Source organism: Ascaphus truei, chromosome 3, assembly GCF_040206685.1.
Source record: "Ascaphus truei isolate aAscTru1 chromosome 3, aAscTru1.hap1, whole genome shotgun sequence".
NCBI classification, from domain to species: domain Eukaryota; kingdom Metazoa; phylum Chordata; class Amphibia; order Anura; family Ascaphidae; genus Ascaphus; species Ascaphus truei.
In genome coordinates, this window is record NC_134485.1 from 426,342,000 (window position 1) to 426,359,709 (window position 17,710).

General features: G+C 48.3%; 1 protein-coding gene across 1 annotated transcript in view; it reads right to left on the bottom strand.

Moving 5' to 3' along the window:
- Nucleotides 1–10,597: 10,597 nt before the first annotated feature.
- The window catches only part of INPPL1 (inositol polyphosphate phosphatase like 1), a 163,130-nt gene continuing 156,017 nt past the window's right edge, over nucleotides 10,598–17,710 (bottom strand). Inside the window, exons 27-28 of the mRNA XM_075592799.1 lie at nucleotides 16,795–16,928; nucleotides 10,598–13,059 (exon numbers count right to left, since the gene is read on the bottom strand). Of these exons, the coding sequence (XP_075448914.1) occupies nucleotides 12,969–13,059; nucleotides 16,795–16,928 (225 nt within the window). The 3' untranslated portion in view covers nucleotides 10,598–12,968. The remainder of the gene's footprint in view (nucleotides 13,060–16,794; nucleotides 16,929–17,710) is intronic.

Here is a 17,710-nt window from a genome sequence, read left to right on the forward strand (position 1 = left end):
TTCCTTCCTGACTCCAAGAATTGGCAATCGGATTAATCCCTGGATCAACATCCTTCCCATGTATACTTATTTGGTATATCCCTGTATACCTTTCCCATCTAAAAATATGTCCAATCTTTTTTTGAACAAATCTATTGTATCTGCCATCACAGTCTCCATGGGTAATGAATTCCAAATTTTAACTGCCCTTACTGTAAAGAACCCTTTCCTTTGTTGTTGATGAAATCTCCTTTCCTCCAACCTTAAGGGATGGCCCGAGTCCTTTGTACTGCCCGTGGGATCAATAGTTCTTGATACATTGATATATTCCACAAAGAACATCACTAACATGTTGACATGGCAGCTTTCTGTTCTGCTCTTTATCATTAATCAGAACATCAAAAACACATGAAGCATGCTTCCAATTAAAGCAAACTAACCCTAACTGCATCCTAACAAGTCAAGAATATCATTGAGAATGGCAAGAAAACAGCAGAAAGACTACCCTAGAGCAAAAATATCTAAATAAAACCTCTTTATGTATGCATGTAGGCATGTATATCTTTACTTACATAGCGCGAAAAGTGTACTCAGCGCTTCACAAAGAATGCAGTACATGTTATTATAATACAGTAAGTGCAGCAAAATCAGATATTAGGAAAGGAAATTTCTGCCCTGAAGCGCTTACAATCTAAGTGGTATGATGTAAGAGTTACAGAGACAGTAGGTGAGGGAATAAGTGCAGTAGATGGCAGTGCTTGGCACAATGGGTGGTAGGAGTGACTGTGGGTGTGGGACAGGAGATGGCAGTGCTTGGCACAATGGTTGGTAGGTGTGACTGTGGGTGTGGGACAGTAGATGTCAGTGCTTGGCACAATGGGTGGTAGGAGTGACTGTGGGTGTGGGATAGTAGATGGCAGTGCTTGGCCACAGTGGTTGGTAGGAGTGACTGTGGGTGTGGGACAGTAGATGGCAGTGCTTGGCACAATGGTTGGTAGGAGTGACTGTGGGTGTGGGACAGTAGATGGCAGTGCTTGGCACAATGGTTGGTAGGAGTGACTGTGGGTGTGGGATAGTAGATGGCAGTGCTTGGCACAGTGGTTGGTAGGAGTGACTGTGGGTGTGGGACAGTAGATGGCAGTGCTTGGCCACAATGGTTGGTAGGAGTGACTGTGGGTGTGGGACAGTAGATGGCAGTGCTTGGCCACAATGGTTGGTAGGAGTGACTGTGGGTGTGGGACAGTAGATGGCAGTGCTTGGCACAATGGGTGGTAGGTGTGACTGTGGGTGTGGGATAGTAGATGGCAGTGCTTGGCACAATGGTTGGTAGGAGTGACAGTGGGTGTGGGACAGTAGATGGCAGTGCTTTAAGAAAGGCAATTTGATTACAAACGGTTGTATATTGTCCGGTGACAAGGGATCTCACCCTTAACCCATCCTCTGCTAGTGGGATTTGCAATGTACTCAAAAGAACGGTGACCAAAGCACCATGGAGCTGTCACTTTACTCCATTGCTGCCAGAGGGGCCGATTCATTGATGGCCTTTGGAAACAAAGGTGTTGACCATGGAGGACCACAAAAAAACAGACATATACAGCCCCCAAACCATCGTCAACATGCAACCCATTGCTTTACACTTTTTTTTTTAATCATGAGGTTTATTTCAAAAGAACCAGTCATGTGCATCAAGGTCTTGCTCTTTTCCTCATCTTTTTCATAATATAGTAAGGGGTATAAGGGTGAGCCCTCTCTAGCACACAGGACCTATAGAACCTGCTGACGATTGATCATCGTTCGTTTTGTAGGGACTAATCTTTGTAGCTTTTACAAGGTCATCATCCTCTTTTTTTAAGGCTTGAACCCGATTATTCCAGTTCATCATTTACACGTGGGTCATAAACATTGACTGGTAGTAAGAATTAAATGAATCCCAGACCATTTCTTTCCTTTTCCACCTCTTGTGATCTTCAACTTTGGGGTTACTGTGCTCATTCTGTTTCTTCTCATTGTTGTTTCATCTTCATATCATGTGGTTATCAACCTGTGTTTAGTTGAAGTAACAGAGGCTGTCCAATGCTCGAGGGAAAGGCGTAACACAATAGTGAAATATGCTATAACGTTGCTTGTATATGGGATTAATAGATTAAAAGTAGCATACAGTATATCGTGGGCCATATACAATCAATCAACTCATCTATCTGGAAGATAGCTTACTTGCCTCTGGAACGAACCCAGCGTCGTAAGTGGTTGTGAGGATCCTTGTACCGTTCGTTGTGCAGTGTCCTTCACGATTGTACCGTGTTCTTTTAGATACCATTACTCAAAAACAGCACGCTTGGCCCTTCCTGTCTCTCTAACTATCGTCCTGTCTCCCTACTGCCTTTTGCCTCTAAACTCTTTGAATGCCTTGTATTCTCTCACTTGCTCCATTATCTTACCTCCTATTCTCTCCTAGACCCTCTACAATCTGGCTTCCGCACGGCTCACTCCACAGAAACAGCCCTCACTAAAATAACTAATGACCTCCATGCTGCCAAAGTTCATTACACTCTGTTCATATTACGCGACCTCACTGCAGCCTTTGATGTTTATGATAGTTACATGGTTACATAGTAGATGAGGTTGAAAAAAGACGTAGGTCCATCAAGTTCAACCTATGCTAAATTTAGACAACAGATACTTTATCCTATATCTATACTTACTTATTGATCCAGAGGAAGGCAAACAAAAAAACCCATTAAGGGGAAAAATTAATTCCTTCCTGACTCCAAGAATTGGCAATCGGATTAATCCCTGGATCAACATCCTTCCCATGTATACTTATTTGGTATATCCCTGTATACCTTTCCCATCTAAAAATATGTCCAATCTTTTTTTGAACAAATCTATTGTATCTGCCATCACAGTCTCCATGGGTAATGAATTCCAAATTTTAACTGCCCTTACTGTAAAGAACCCTTTCCTTTGTTGCTGGTGAAATCTCCTTTCCTCCAACCTTAAGGGATGGCCCGAGTCCTTTGTACTGCCCGTGGGATCAATAGTTCTTGATACATTGATATATTCCACAAAGAACATCACTAACATGTTGACATGGCAGCTTTCTGTTCTGCTCTTTATCATTAATCAGAACATCAAAAACACATGAAGCATGCTTCCAATTAAAGCAAACTAACCCTAACTGCATCCTAACAAGTCAAGAATATCATTGAGAATGGCAAGAAAACAGCAGAAAGACTACCCTAGAGCAAAAATATCTAAATAAAACCTCTTTATGTATGCATGTAGGCATGTATATCTTTACTTACATAGCGCGAAAAGTGTACTCAGCGCTTCACAAAGAATGCAGTACATGTTATTATAATACAGTAAGTGCAGCAAAATCAGATATTAGGAAAGGAAATTTCTGCCCTGAAGCGCTTACAATCTAAGTGGTATGATGTGAGAGTTACAGAGACAGTAGGTGAGGGAATAAGTGCAGTAGATGGCAGTGCTTGGCACAATGGGTGGTAGGAGTGACTGTGGGTGTGGGACAGGAGATGGCAGTGCTTGGCACAATGGTTGGTAGGTGTGACTGTGGGTGTGGGACAGTAGATGTCAGTGCTTGGCACAATGGTTGGTAGGAGTGACTGTGGGTGTGGGATAGTAGATGGCAGTGCTTGGCCACAGTGGTTGGTAGGAGTGACTGTGGGTGTGGGACAGTAGATGGCAGTGCTTGGCACAATGGTTGGTAGGAGTGACTGTGGGTGTGGGACAGTAGATTGCAGTGCTTGGCACAATGGTTGGTAGGAGTGACTGTGGGTGTGGGACAGTAGATGGCAGTGCTTGGCACAATGGTTGGTAGGAGTGACTGTGGGTGTGGGATAGTAGATGGCAGTGCTTGGCACAGTGGTTGGTAGGAGTGACTGTGGGTGTGGGACAGTAGATGGCAGTGCTTGGCCACAATGGTTGGTAGGAGTGACTGTGGGTGTGGGACAGTAGATGGCAGTGCTTGGCCACAATGGTTGGTAGGAGTGACTGTGGGTGTGGGACAGTAGATGGCAGTGCTTGGCACAATGGGTGGTAGGTGTGACTGTGGGTGTGGGATAGTAGATGGCAGTGCTTGGCACAATGGTTGGTAGGAGTGACAGTGGGTGTGGGACAGTAGATGGCAGTGCTTGGCCACAATGGTTGATAGGAGTGACTGTGGGTGTGGGACAGTAGATGGCAGTGCTTGGCACAATGGTTGGTAGGAGTGACTGTGGGTGTGGGACAGTAGATGGCAGTGCTTGGCCACAATGGTTGGTAGGAGTGACTGTGGGTGTGGGACAGTAGATGGCAGTGCTTGGCCACAATGGTTGGTAGGAGTGACTGTGGGTGTGGGACAGTAGATGGCAGTGCTTGGCACAATGGTTGGTAGGAGTGACTGTGGGTGTGGCACAGTAGATGGCAGTGCTTGGCACAATGGTTGGTAGGAGTGACTGTGGGTGTGGGATAGTAGATGGCAGTGCTTGGCCACAGTGGTTGGTAGAAGTGACTGTGGGTGTGGGACAGTAGATGGCAGTGCTTGGTAGGAGTGACTGGGTGTGGGATAGTAGATGGCAGTGCTTGGCACAATGGGTGGTAGGAGTGACTGTGGGTGTGGGATAGTAGATGGCAGTGCTTGGCACAATGGTTGGTAGGAGTGACTGTGGGTATGGGACAGTAGATGGCAGTGCTTGGCACAATGGTTGGTAGGAGTGACTGTGGGTGTGGGACAGTAGATGGCAGTGCTTGGCATAATGGTTGGTAGGAGTGACTGTGGGTGTGGGATAGTAGATGGCAGTGCTTGGCCACAGTGGTTGGTAGAAGTGACTGTGGGTGTGGGACAGTAGATGGCAGTGCTTGGTAGGAGTGACTGGGTGTGGGATAGTAGATGGCAGTGCTTGGCACAATGGGTGGTAGGAGTGACTGTGGGTGTGGGACAGTAGATGGCAGTGCTTGGCCACAATGGTTGGTAGGAGTGACTGTGTGTGTGGGATAGTAGATGGCAGTGCTTGGCCACAATGGTTGGTAGGAGTGACTGTGGGTGTGGGACAGTAGATGGCAGTGCTTGGTAGGAATGACTGGGTGTGGGATAGTAGATGGCAGTGCTTGGCCACAATGGTTGGTAGGAGTGACTGTGGGTGTGGGACAGTAGATGGCAGTGCTTGGCCACAATGGTTGGCAGGAGTGACTGTGGGTGTGGGACAGTAGATGGCAGTGCTTGGCACAATGGGTGGTAGGAGTGACTGTGGGTGTGGGACAGTAGATGGCAGTGCTTGGCCACAATGGTTGGTAGGAGTGACTGTGGGTGTGGGACAGTAGATGGCAGTGCTTGGCCACAATGGTTGGTAGGAGTGACTGGGTGTGGGACAGTAGATGGCAGTGCTTGGCACAATGGTTGGTAGGAGTGACTGTGGGTGTGGGACAGTAGATGGCAGTGCCTGGCCACAATGGTTGGTAGGAGTGACTGTGGGTGTGGGACAGTAGATGGCGGTGCTTGGCACAATGGTTGATAGGAGTGACTGTGGGTGTGGGACAGTAGATGGCAGTGCTTGGCACAATGGTTGGTAGGAGTGACTGTGGGTGTGGGATAGTAGATGGCAGTGCTTGGCCACAGTGGTTGGTAGAAGTGACTGTGGGTGTGGGACAGTAGATGGCAGTGCTTGGCACAATGGTTGGTAGGAGTGACTGTGGGTGTGGGACAGTAGATGGCAGTGCTTGGCCACAGTGGTTGGTAGAAGTGACTGTGGGTGTGGGACAGTAGATGGCAGTGCTTGGTAGGAGTGACTGGGTGTGGGATAGTAGATGGCAGTGCTTGGCACAATGGTTGGTAGGAGTGACTGTGGGTGTGGGTAGTAGATGGCAGTGCTTGGCACAATGGTTGGTAGGAGTGACTGTGGGTGTGGGTAGTAGATGGCAGTGCTTGGCACAATGGGTGGTAGGAGTGACTGTGGGTGTGGGATAGTAGATGGCAGTGCTTGGCCACAATGGTTGGTAGGAGTGACTGTGGGTGTGGGACAGTAGATGGCAGTGCTTGGTAGGAGTGACTGGGTGTGGGATAGTAGATGGCAGTGCTTGGCCACAATGGTTGGTAGGAGTGACTGTGGGTGTGGGACAGTAGATGGCAGTGCTTGGCACAATGGTTGGTAGGAGTGACTGTGGGTGTGGGACAGTAGATGCAGTGCTTGGCCACAATGGTTGGTAGGTGTGACTGTGGGTGTGGGACAGTAGATGGCGGTGCTTGGCACAATGGTTGGTAGGAGTGACTGTGGGTGTGGGACAGTAGATGGCAGTGCTTGGCACAATGGGTGGTAGGAGTGACTGTGGGTGTGGGACAGTAGATGGCAGTGCTTGGCCACAATGGTTGGTAGGAGTGACTGTGGGTGTGGGATAGTAGATGGCAGTGCTTGGCCACAATGGTTGGTAGGAGTGACTGTGGGTGTGGGACAGTAGATGGCAGTGCTTGGTAGGAATGACTGGGTGTGGGATAGTAGATGGCAGTGCTTGGCCACAATGGTTGGTAGGAGTGACTGTGGGTGTGGGACAGTAGATGGCAGTGCTTGGCCACAATGGTTGGCAGGAGTGACTGTGGGTGTGGGACAGTAGATGGCAGTGCTTGGCACAATGGGTGGTAGGAGTGACTGTGGGTGTGGGACAGTAGATGGCAGTGCTTGGCCACAATGGTTGGTAGGAGTGACTGTGGGTGTGGGACAGTAGATGGCAGTGCTTGGCCACAATGGTTGGTAGGAGTGACTGGGTGTGGGACAGTAGATGGCAGTGCTTGGCACAATGGTTGGTAGGAGTGACTGTGGGTGTGGGACAGTAGATGGCAGTGCCTGGCCACAATGGTTGGTAGGAGTGACTGTGGGTGTGGGACAGTAGATGGCGGTGCTTGGCACAATGGTTGATAGGAGTGACTGTGGGTGTGGGACAGTAGATGGCAGTGCTTGGCACAATGGTTGGTAGGAGTGACTGTGGGTGTGGGATAGTAGATGGCAGTGCTTGGCCACAGTGGTTGGTAGAAGTGACTGTGGGTGTGGGACAGTAGATGGCAGTGCTTGGCACAATGGTTGGTAGGAGTGACTGTGGGTGTGGGACAGTAGATGGCAGTGCTTGGCCACAGTGGTTGGTAGAAGTGACTGTGGGTGTGGGACAGTAGATGGCAGTGCTTGGTAGGAGTGACTGGGTGTGGGATAGTAGATGGCAGTGCTTGGCACAATGGTTGGTAGGAGTGACTGTGGGTGTGGGTAGTAGATGGCAGTGCTTGGCACAATGGTTGGTAGGAGTGACTGTGGGTGTGGGTAGTAGATGGCAGTGCTTGGCACAATGGGTGGTAGGAGTGACTGTGGGTGTGGGATAGTAGATGGCAGTGCTTGGCCACAATGGTTGGTAGGAGTGACTGTGGGTGTGGGACAGTAGATGGCAGTGCTTGGTAGGAGTGACTGGGTGTGGGATAGTAGATGGCAGTGCTTGGCCACAATGGTTGGTAGGAGTGACTGTGGGTGTGGGACAGTAGATGGCAGTGCTTGGCACAATGGTTGGTAGGAGTGACTGTGGGTGTGGGACAGTAGATGCAGTGCTTGGCCACAATGGTTGGTAGGTGTGACTGTGGGTGTGGGACAGTAGATGGCGGTGCTTGGCACAATGGTTGGTAGGAGTGACTGTGGGTGTGGGACAGTAGATGGCAGTGCTTGGCACAATGGGTGGTAGGAGTGACTGTGGGTGTGGGACAGTAGATGGCAGTGCTTGGCCACAATGGTTGGTAGGAGTGACTGTGGGTGTGGGACAGTAGATGGCAGTTCTTGGCACAATGGTTGGTAGGAGTGACTGGGTGTGGGACAGTAGATGGCAGTGCTTGGCACAATGGTTGGTAGGAGTGACTGTGGGTGTGGGACAGTAGATGGCAGTGCTTGGCCACAATGGGTGGTAGGAGTGACTGTGGGTGTGGGACAGTAGATGGCAGTGCTTGGCACAATGGTTGGTAGGAGTGACTGTGGGTGTGGGACAGTAGATGGCAGTGCTTGGCACAATGGTTGGTAGGAGTGACTGGGTGTGGGACAGTAGATGGCAGTGCCTGGCACAATGGTTGGTAGGAGTGACTGTGGGTATGGGACAGTAGATGGCAGTGCTTGGCACAATGGTTGGTAGAAGTGACTGTGGGTGTGGGATAGTAGATGGCAGTGCTTGGCCACAATGGTTGGTAGGAGTGACTGTGGGTGTGGGACAGTAGATGGCAGTGCTTGGCACAATGGTTGGTAGGAGTGACTGTGGGTGTGGGATAGTAGATGGCAGTGTTTGGCACAATGGTTGGTAGGAGTGACTGTGGGTGTGGGATAGTAGATGGCAGTGCTTGGCCACAATGGTTGGTAGGAGTGACTGTGGGTGTGGGACAGTAGATGGCAGTGCTTGGCCACAATGGTTGGTAGGAGTGACTGTGGGTGTGGGACAGTAGATGGCAGTGCTTGGCCACAATGGTTGGTAGGAGTGCAGGTTATTGAAATGCTTGATTTGTGGGGCAAGTTTCTTTATTCACATGCTTCTGTTTCGGTCGCTCTGTTCACAGTGGAATGGAAGAACGAAGCATGAGGTGATCAGCTAACAATCAAGAAAACTGGGTTAGAACCAGAATCGGACGTATTGAACTATTACTTTGTGGACCGATTATGTCTCCTCCAATATGAACCTACATTCCAAATTTGAAGTTAATCGAACAATTCCCTGAGGAGCTCGAGAGGAAAAAAAATCTAAGTTTTCACGAACATTTGTTCGGGGGCTACCTGAAGCTAAGGGCCACACATACCAGAACCCACCTACGCTCTTCCTTTTCATCCCATTAGGTAGCACGCCAAGTTTGGTGGCTCTAGGAATAAACGTGTGGATTTGTATAGCCGGACAAACAAACTTTCTGAATTATAATATTGATGGAAAATATACCTCACCACATCCTGGTTAAGAACGGACTGCAAGAATTCTGCGTTTCTCCGCTTGTCCGCGCCAGGGAACCTGACCGATAGCAATCTGCCGCTCCATCCATTGTGTGCAAGAGGGTCGGAGCCAATGACGATTCGTGGACTTAGACTGTAAGCTCTTCTTGGCAGTGACTCCTTTTCCTAATGTTTATGTCTGTAGCTCTAACTCCCATTATTATCTCCTATTATTGTGTCGTTGTGTATTATACTGCTGTGAAGCGCTATACAAATAAATACATACATGTTACAGAGCTGGCACGGTGTGACTTTGAAACACCAAACACTGTTGAACTATTTGCGATGGTCGGAGAGTGAAATAAATCTCGAAGAAACATTTTTCGTGATGTTGATATTTTTTGTTCTTTTGATGTTGCATCAATCGCGAGATATAACCCACCGGACAGATCCCTGCCGGGAATTCACTTTGGTGCCAGTAAGTGTGCACGTGCACCCGTGATGTATGAGCAGCTCACTAGTAATGTCACAGCCTTTGGAGTGGGTGAACTGGTTTCAAAGCCCAGTATTATTACTCTGTATCTACAGATTATTGGCAATTTTCAAATGCTCCACTATTTCCCTTTTGATCTTTATGTAAAACACACACACACACGCGCGCACACACACACGCGCGTGCACACACACAAACGCGCACACACACACAAACGCGCACACACACACGTCAATCAGGTGTTCTCTTTTCCCACTGGGGTGGGGTGAAACAAGTGCAAATTAATTACTAGTGTGAAATAAGTGAGTGAATAAATAATGTTGACATATTCGGAGGTGACGCAGCTCCCCGAAAAGGCCAGGTATCCGCTCGTCTTGAGAGAAACGGAGAGAAAATACCAACGTGGAGTGTTTTTGTGCCCTGGTATTTTGTCTCTAGTTCTCTTCTCCCGCGCTGATCTTATCGGAGAGCCATTAAAGATACCTCCGGGCAGGGGGGGAAAGGGCACATTCTTGTAGGACACACAGGGCCAGATCCAGGGTCTTAACGAGGAGTTCCTCAAAGTGAATGCCCCGTGTAGCGTTCAAGTGCATCTTCCAAGCTCAGTAATGCCAGGTGAAGTCCTTTGTCTGTACAGGGAGGGCATTACGGTAAGTATAACAGACGCTCGTGTTCCTACTCACTCTCGGGGTCTGGGTCGGAAGCAACGTCAACTTTAGGTCTTAACCCAAGGGGCGCCCAACTCCAGTCCTCAAGCTCCCCCGCAACAGGTCAGGTTTTCAGGATATCCCAGCTTCAGCACAGGTGGCTCAGCCAAAGACTGCCACCTGTGCTGAAGCTGGGACTGATTCAGCCATCTGCGCTGAAGCAGGGACTGATTGAGCCACCTTTGCTGAAGCTGGGATATCCTAAAAACCTGACCTGTTGGGGGGGCAGGACATGAGGGCTGAAGTTGTGCCCCCCTGTCTTAACCAATGCCTCATTAAATCTCTGCATTAACAGAGCTCAGTGTATACACGCAGTTAGAGGGTATTATTATACGTTGGTCCTAGGCGGGGTATACCCATTTAATACATATTTGCGGATCAATCCTCTATCAGTTATCAGGAGCTCCGATTGGCGCGCACTGTCAGTCACACACTGAGCGCCCGCTCCTGCCAGCTCTCAAGAATGTTCCGTTCACCCACAGCCCAGCCAGAGCTTTCTCTTTACATTTTAATGTCAAAACACACATATTAAACCATTGAACTGATAACAGGGTTAGTGGCGCCGCCCTATTGCTTGCGATAGTAGGGTGTGTATCTCCCCTTCAGGAAACCCTAATATACCACAACAGGAAGCCCTATTAACTTATACATTGGGAGGCCTGTCGGCAGCGGGCGAAGTTTGGTTTACGTCCCTTCTTGTGGCTCTGCTACCGATACCAAGCACAGCAGAGCGCCTAATAACGGCGCGGGGGGGGGGGATAAAGAACATACAAAATGAATCCCTTCGCTGCCAGAGGAGGGGGCTTGCAACGCGCCACTCTGCAGCCAAGGGGTTCAAAAGCAATAACACATAAAGTCAAAATGACAACAACTCATCCCCCATAGTCCTTTGCTGCATGGAGAGACCGTGGGAGTGTGGCAGGCCGGTCTCTGCAGTGAAGTCTCCTTGCGAGGGGCTGATATCCACGGCGTCTCCCTCTGCATCATTTCCCTTATCAGTTACTTCAATAAACACACATACGTTAGAGGCTGGCAGCGTGTCATGTAATGTGCTCAGCTCCAGGCCCCGAGCCGCCCATGTGTATAAGTACTGCATGCACTGTGTCTATGTGAGCGACGCGAGATGGGGTGCGTCTGTGCACATCAGGGGTGGGAAACGCCAGTCCTCAAAGGGCCACCAACAGGCCAGGGTTTCAGGATATCCCTGTTTCAGCACAGTCAAAGACGGAGCCACTGATTGAGCCCCCTGTGCTGAAGCAGGGATATCCTGAAACCCTGACCTTTTGGAGTTCCTTGAGGACTGGAGTTGCCCACTCCTGGTGTACATGTATGTATTGTACATTGTTGACAATAAATGTATATGTATGTATTTATGCAGGTTGGATGTGCACATGTGTAAGTTTATATATTGTGTGTGTACACACACACACACACACACATATATACATACATATACATACATATATATACATACACACATACACACATATATACACACACACACACACACACACACACACACACACACACACACACACACACACACACACACACACACACACACACACACACACACACACACACACATATATACATACATACATATATATATATACACACACACACACACACATACACACAAATATATACATCAATACACATACGTGTATGTGTGATGAGTAAGTTTGTGTTCTATACATGGTGTGTGTGTGTGTATGTTTGCATGTTTATGATGTCAATGTATGCCTCTCAGTGTGTATATGCATGCATTTGTGTATGTATATACCTATAAAAATAAACCCATATATGCACACACGCATGATTGCGTGTAGATGAAACATGTTAGTATGTCTATGCCAATAAATGCAAATGTATGTGCACGTGTGTATATCTGTGTGTGTTTAAAGTGAACATGTACGTAGATTGGTGTATCCGTGTGTACATGGATGTGCTTGCATATTATCAGGGACGTCCTGGCAGGGGACCAGTCTTTCGCCAACAAAGCAAATGTCTTAATGGCTCTGGCCTTGAAAGTAGGTCAGGCTGGAGAATTAGGGGGCTGTACACAGGACCCCAACTCGGCCCGCATGGAAAAGTACTCCGGAAGGACAGGAAACTCCTGCAAATGTTCACAACTTCACAAGCTTGTCGTGGTCTTTTATCTTCTGCCTTTCTCAAGATGACTACCTCCCAGTCTTCATATATAACCACGGGGTTTCCCCCTGAGCAGACCCGCTGGCTTCTCATCACCCGGGTGAGAAATGAAATGACCATGGAGAAAATGGACGTCGGTCGTCATTTAGGGAAGCAACGGGTCCCCTCGCTTGGCGGCCATTTTGGTCTAGCATCGCCTTTTCAAACCAAGGGACCTCCATCGATAAAAAAAAATAATAATAATATTAATACGAACAAAAAAATTCAGTGCTTCTGCGCTGGGGGAGTCTACTGTACAAGTGGGAAAATAACAACAAAAACCCCTCATCTTGGAAGGATTACGGCTCTAACCGCTTTGCTGACAGATGGGCCGGCAAAGCATTGCGAAGAGGTTAAAGGAGTCTTCTGTGGGCTCTGCTGACAGAGGAGTGAAAGGCGTGGACCGGATAATCCCAGATGAGGCCGTAATGGGTAATTCAATTTACCCCCAAAGTAGCCCACTTGGGTCTTTATGGGACAAAAAACTCCCATTGGCTTGACTTAGTCCTTAGCCCCGAGGGCATCCAGAGCCAAGCAGAGAGAAACTGTAAACACGCGTAGAGGAAGGCCACAAAGGCAACGATAAGGCCACAAAGGCAACGATAAGGCCCCAACTGGGAGGCCCCAACTGGAAGGCCCCAACTGGAAGGCCCCAACTGGAAGGCCCCAACGTTATTTCCTGAGCTGCAGGTTTTCTAGTATGATCTTTTTGTGGGTGGGATCCAGCACCCCGGCCTCCTCCAGGTCTTCCTCCACAATATCACTAAAACACAAGGGGAAAAGGGTGAAATTAGCTCTGGGGTCCCAATGATTCACGGCTACTTGAACATGGGGGCAAAGTAACACAAAGGGTTTAATAGAAGGTGCCGTGTAGGTGCCAAAGTGAACCAATGGCAGGGATTTGTTTAGAGTAGCAAAATTCTGCCTTTGAAGTGGCTGAACCCGTTTTGAATCCCAGTGTCATATATCCCTGAGAAAATCACTTTATTTCCCTGTGACTCAGTCACTAATCTTGACTGTCAGTAATGTGCGGCCGGAACGCGTTGCACCGTCCGCTATGCTATGTAGAGCTCCGAGTACACGGTCAGCGGTATATAAAAAAAATACGTTATTATGTTGTTATTTGTTTACTTGCTTTCTCGCCCCTTTCATTTATTTATTTATTTATTTTTCATTCTGATGCTCAGTTCAGGAGAATTCAGCACCTGAAAGATTAAGTGTCCGGGGAGGATAAAATGGAGCCCACTGCAGTCGAAAGGTTACCATGGTAACCCCAAGAATCTAGAGACGTAGAAAAATCAGGATCATTAAAGGAACAGGACATGCTCAGGGGACAAGGTACGAGCATTATATGAGTTAAGCTTATATAGGCTTCTAGGATTTATTTTTTATTTTATTATTATTTTTGTATTTCTGGAAAATGTAGTACAGTGTTTCCATTAGGGACGGGGAATTGGAATTGGGGGGGGGTCCTTGGATGTACGCACATCTCCAGCATATCAACCGCAATGGCGGAGACATGACAAGGAAGAGATACGGGCAGTAATATACAGCCTACACTATTTACATTCACCCAAATACAATATTTTACTTCAAAATGATATGTGACAAAGGCCCCAATAACCTACGTTTAGCTGGTCAGACATATCACTGCCATTAGATCAGATAGGAACTACACGGGATTGACACCCAGCATTCAAAGTTCAATTGCATGAAAGGATGCCCGCTATTTTTGTTATTAACAAGCCGAAACGCACTTATTATTGCATGTTTAAAAAAAAAAGTAAGACGAAAATAAAATATATATTGCATCCTCCAGAAAATAAAATACATACGGTAACCTCAACGTTAATAAAGCCTTGAAAATATGTATATATATTTAGTAATGTTTACCTAAGTATGGTACTTTTGTGCAAGCTGGTTAAAACGCTGCGACATATGGATAGAATAATACGAGGAGGCAGGGTACAATGAGAACAAACACAGTATGCGCATTTATTGTACACCGGAGCGCTGCCAACACGCGTCAATTCCTTCATGCTCCATTCCTTGTTCGTCTACCTGAACAAGCTCCTCACCCCTACCACATGCAGCACTTATCACCTGAGATCTGTCTCCAAAAGACTGTTCATGGTCCCAAGGCTCAACAAAGTATCCGGCCGCTCCTCCTTCTCTTACCGTGCACCCCAAAACTGGAACAGTCTACCGGAGACTCTCACATCCACCACCAGTTTAAGTTCTTTCAAAACTAAAGCTGTCTCACATTTTAACCTGGTCTGTAACTGTTTCATTCGCCTATAATATATATTATCTCTAACTGTTCATGCAATGTCTTGTATATAATGTATACCCTGTTCACTTAATGTAACTGTATTTGTAACCATGTATTATTTGCCATCATAACTCTGTGCCCAGGACATACTTGAAAACGAGAGGTAACTCTCAATGTATTACTTCCTGGTAACACATTTTACAAATACAGTAAATAAAAATAAATAAAATGTAATGTCTTTCCCGGTGTTACTGTCCCAGCTTCCCCTGTTATGTCTGCCTGAGCCCGTAATGCAAACCTGCTCCTGCTGTTTGTTGTGTAGACACAATCATGTTACAGTGGGTACAAAAAGGGACAAAGACCCCCCACCTTGCAAAGTACAGCAAAGAATACCCGGGAGTGTATCTGCACGCCTGTCCACTAGGGTTACGAGGTGGCTTCTCCAAAAATACGGGACACAATGGTGAAAGGTGCAACGTGCTCGAGACACACACATCTCTCTGTTCTGCTCCATGCTGTTTCCTCCTCTCCTTGTCCCTCCCCCCCCCCCAGGTTCCTGACACCTCCTCACGATTGGCTGCATTACCCAGAAGCAACCAATTAGGATGGAGGAAGCTGCCCAGCCCCCTTAGCAAAAGCCCTGCTTGATCCCGCGCCCCCCCCAAGCCGGTCAGGTCACTATGTCCAGAGTTAATACAGTGCCCAGTTATTACCTCGCATTTTGTACTGGACAGAGTGTCCAAATACAGGACAGTCCGGTTCAATACTGGACACCTGGCAACCATACTATCCACAGCTCCTTAAACCGGTCACGTCCTACAGCCATAAGGCTGCAGACAAGGATTCTGGGTAGTTGGCTCAGTTGGTTTGTCACTTTGCTTCCGATCCACTTTACCATGTGGACAGGAAGCGGCCGCGTTACACGTTTTAAGAAAGCGAAGCCGGCGGAGAAGCCCGTTACATCTTGCTGGGACTCGTCAGTTTAAGTTTGGTCACTGCTTCAGCACGGCGCAGCTGGTAGTGGCTGCAGAGCGGACACTATTGTGGCCAACTCCAGTCCTCAAGGGCCACCAAACAGGTCAGGTTTTCAGGATATCCCTGCTTCAGTACAGCTGGCTCAGTCATAATATAGTGGGTAAGACTCTGTATGACGTGACAATGTTGCGGGTGAACAATGTTTGTGGACAACATGTAAACACACATACAGCTTCTGTATTGGAGGGGACCCCAAATTCTGCGCTCCTGGCCTTATTAGGGCTAGCTGCAATAAAGTGACACAGAACATAGACTTGTTCTGGACATTGCAATAGGAGATAAGCTGGTGGGGGCAGGCACGGCCCTATTGCTGAGTGGGGCACTGCAGAGGTAACGGCTGTGTTGTGGCACCCTCTTGTGGCAATCATCAGTAATGAACTCTGTTTTCAGAAGTACGAGTCTGGTCTTTCCTGTTTTTTAGTCCCCCCCCCCACCCCCTACTCAACATGCTGTCAAGCCGCCTTCTCCATGCTAGGAAATATTTAAGCCCCAACCATTAAACCTTGTTTATAAATGTTGCTTCTCAACATACTGAACAGGGTTCAATGGTTAAAGTGTTAATCTCCTTGCATGTGATGTTACAAAAAGCTAAAGGCTCGGCAAGTGTACCGAATGGGTCAGAACCTCCCCTCTGTGCCATCGCCTGCCAGGACAGGGTAGGAGAGGTGCAAACGACTCACTAACCCCTTCACTGCCAGAGGGACCAGACACCCATTGAGTAGCGTTAGAGATAATATAGACTATAAAGGGTTTGTTACCCCCAGATCTGGGGACGAATGTCAGATTTTCACCCCGGCTAATGCAGCAAAAAAAAAAAAAACTGCTTTAGATGTCAAAAAACCCTCTTTATTATAGATATAGAAGAAAGATATATTCACATTATCCATATTGAGACAATAGAACATTTCACTGGTGTTCATACAGACGCGGAGCTGTACAGTACCATCACTTCCGGGGTATTGATAGGAATACGAGATAACACTCCAACTGACGGGTACCCATCCGTAAGCAAAGTGATTCGCTGATTTCACTGGTAATAACACTAATACACGAGATGCTACGATGCTTCCCCCCCCCCACACCTCCCCCCCCCCCCCCCACACCTCCCCTCCCCCCCCACACCTCCCCCCCCCCCACACCTCCCCCCCCCCCACACCTCCCCTCCCCCCCGGTGTGGTTCCGGCTTTGTACCTGAGAAACTCGAGGTCGTCCCAGCCATTGTGTATCAGCCCCTCCTCGTATCGCTCCAGCCCGATGGCTTGCAGCCACTCGCCCACGCTGGAGTCCCGCAGGCTGGACGAGCTGCGCCCGCCCTGGTACACGGCCTGCATGGGAGGGGATCAGAGGTCACAGACGAGCTACTGAGGAGAGGGGCACATTTCATGGGGGGGGGGGGGGGGCAACACTGTGTAATGTCACTGCCGCGGGAGAGGGTAAAACCTGGTTGAATCCCAGGATCTCCTTGTGACCTTGGGCAAGTCACGTTATCTTCCCGTGCCTCAGGAACCCAAACTAGATTGTAAGCTCTTTGTAACAGAGACTCAATGTCTCCAAAATTGTATGTGCAGCACAGTCATTGCTATGTGTTAAACAGTGTATTAAATATATACATATTTGAATGTGTAGTTCCAGCGTTCCTTGTGCCTGGGCAGCGTTTGGTAAGTAGGTGCAGGCAACATCTGAGGCCGCAAAGCTTTCTTTGTGCAGAACCGTCGGTGCGGAGCCGGTTCCGTGCGCACAGAGCGAGTTCCGTGTGTGTGTGCAGAGTGAGTTCTGTGTGTGCGCGTGCAGAGCGAGTTCTGTGTGTGTGTGCAGAGCAAGTTCTGTGTGTATGTGCAGAGCGAGTTCTGTGTGTGCGCGTGCAGAGTGAGTTCTGTGTGTGCGCATGCAGAGCGAGTTCTGTGTGTGTGTGCAGAGCGAGTTCTGTGTGTGCGCGTGCAGAGCGAGTTCTGTGTGTGTGTGCAGAGCGAGTTCTGTGTGTATGTGTGCACGTGCAGAGCGAGTTCTGTGTGTGTGTGCAGAGCGAGTTCTGTGTGTGCGCGTGCAGAGCGAGTTCTGTGTGTATGTGTGCACGTGCAGAGCGAGTTCTGTGTGTGTGCAGAGTGAG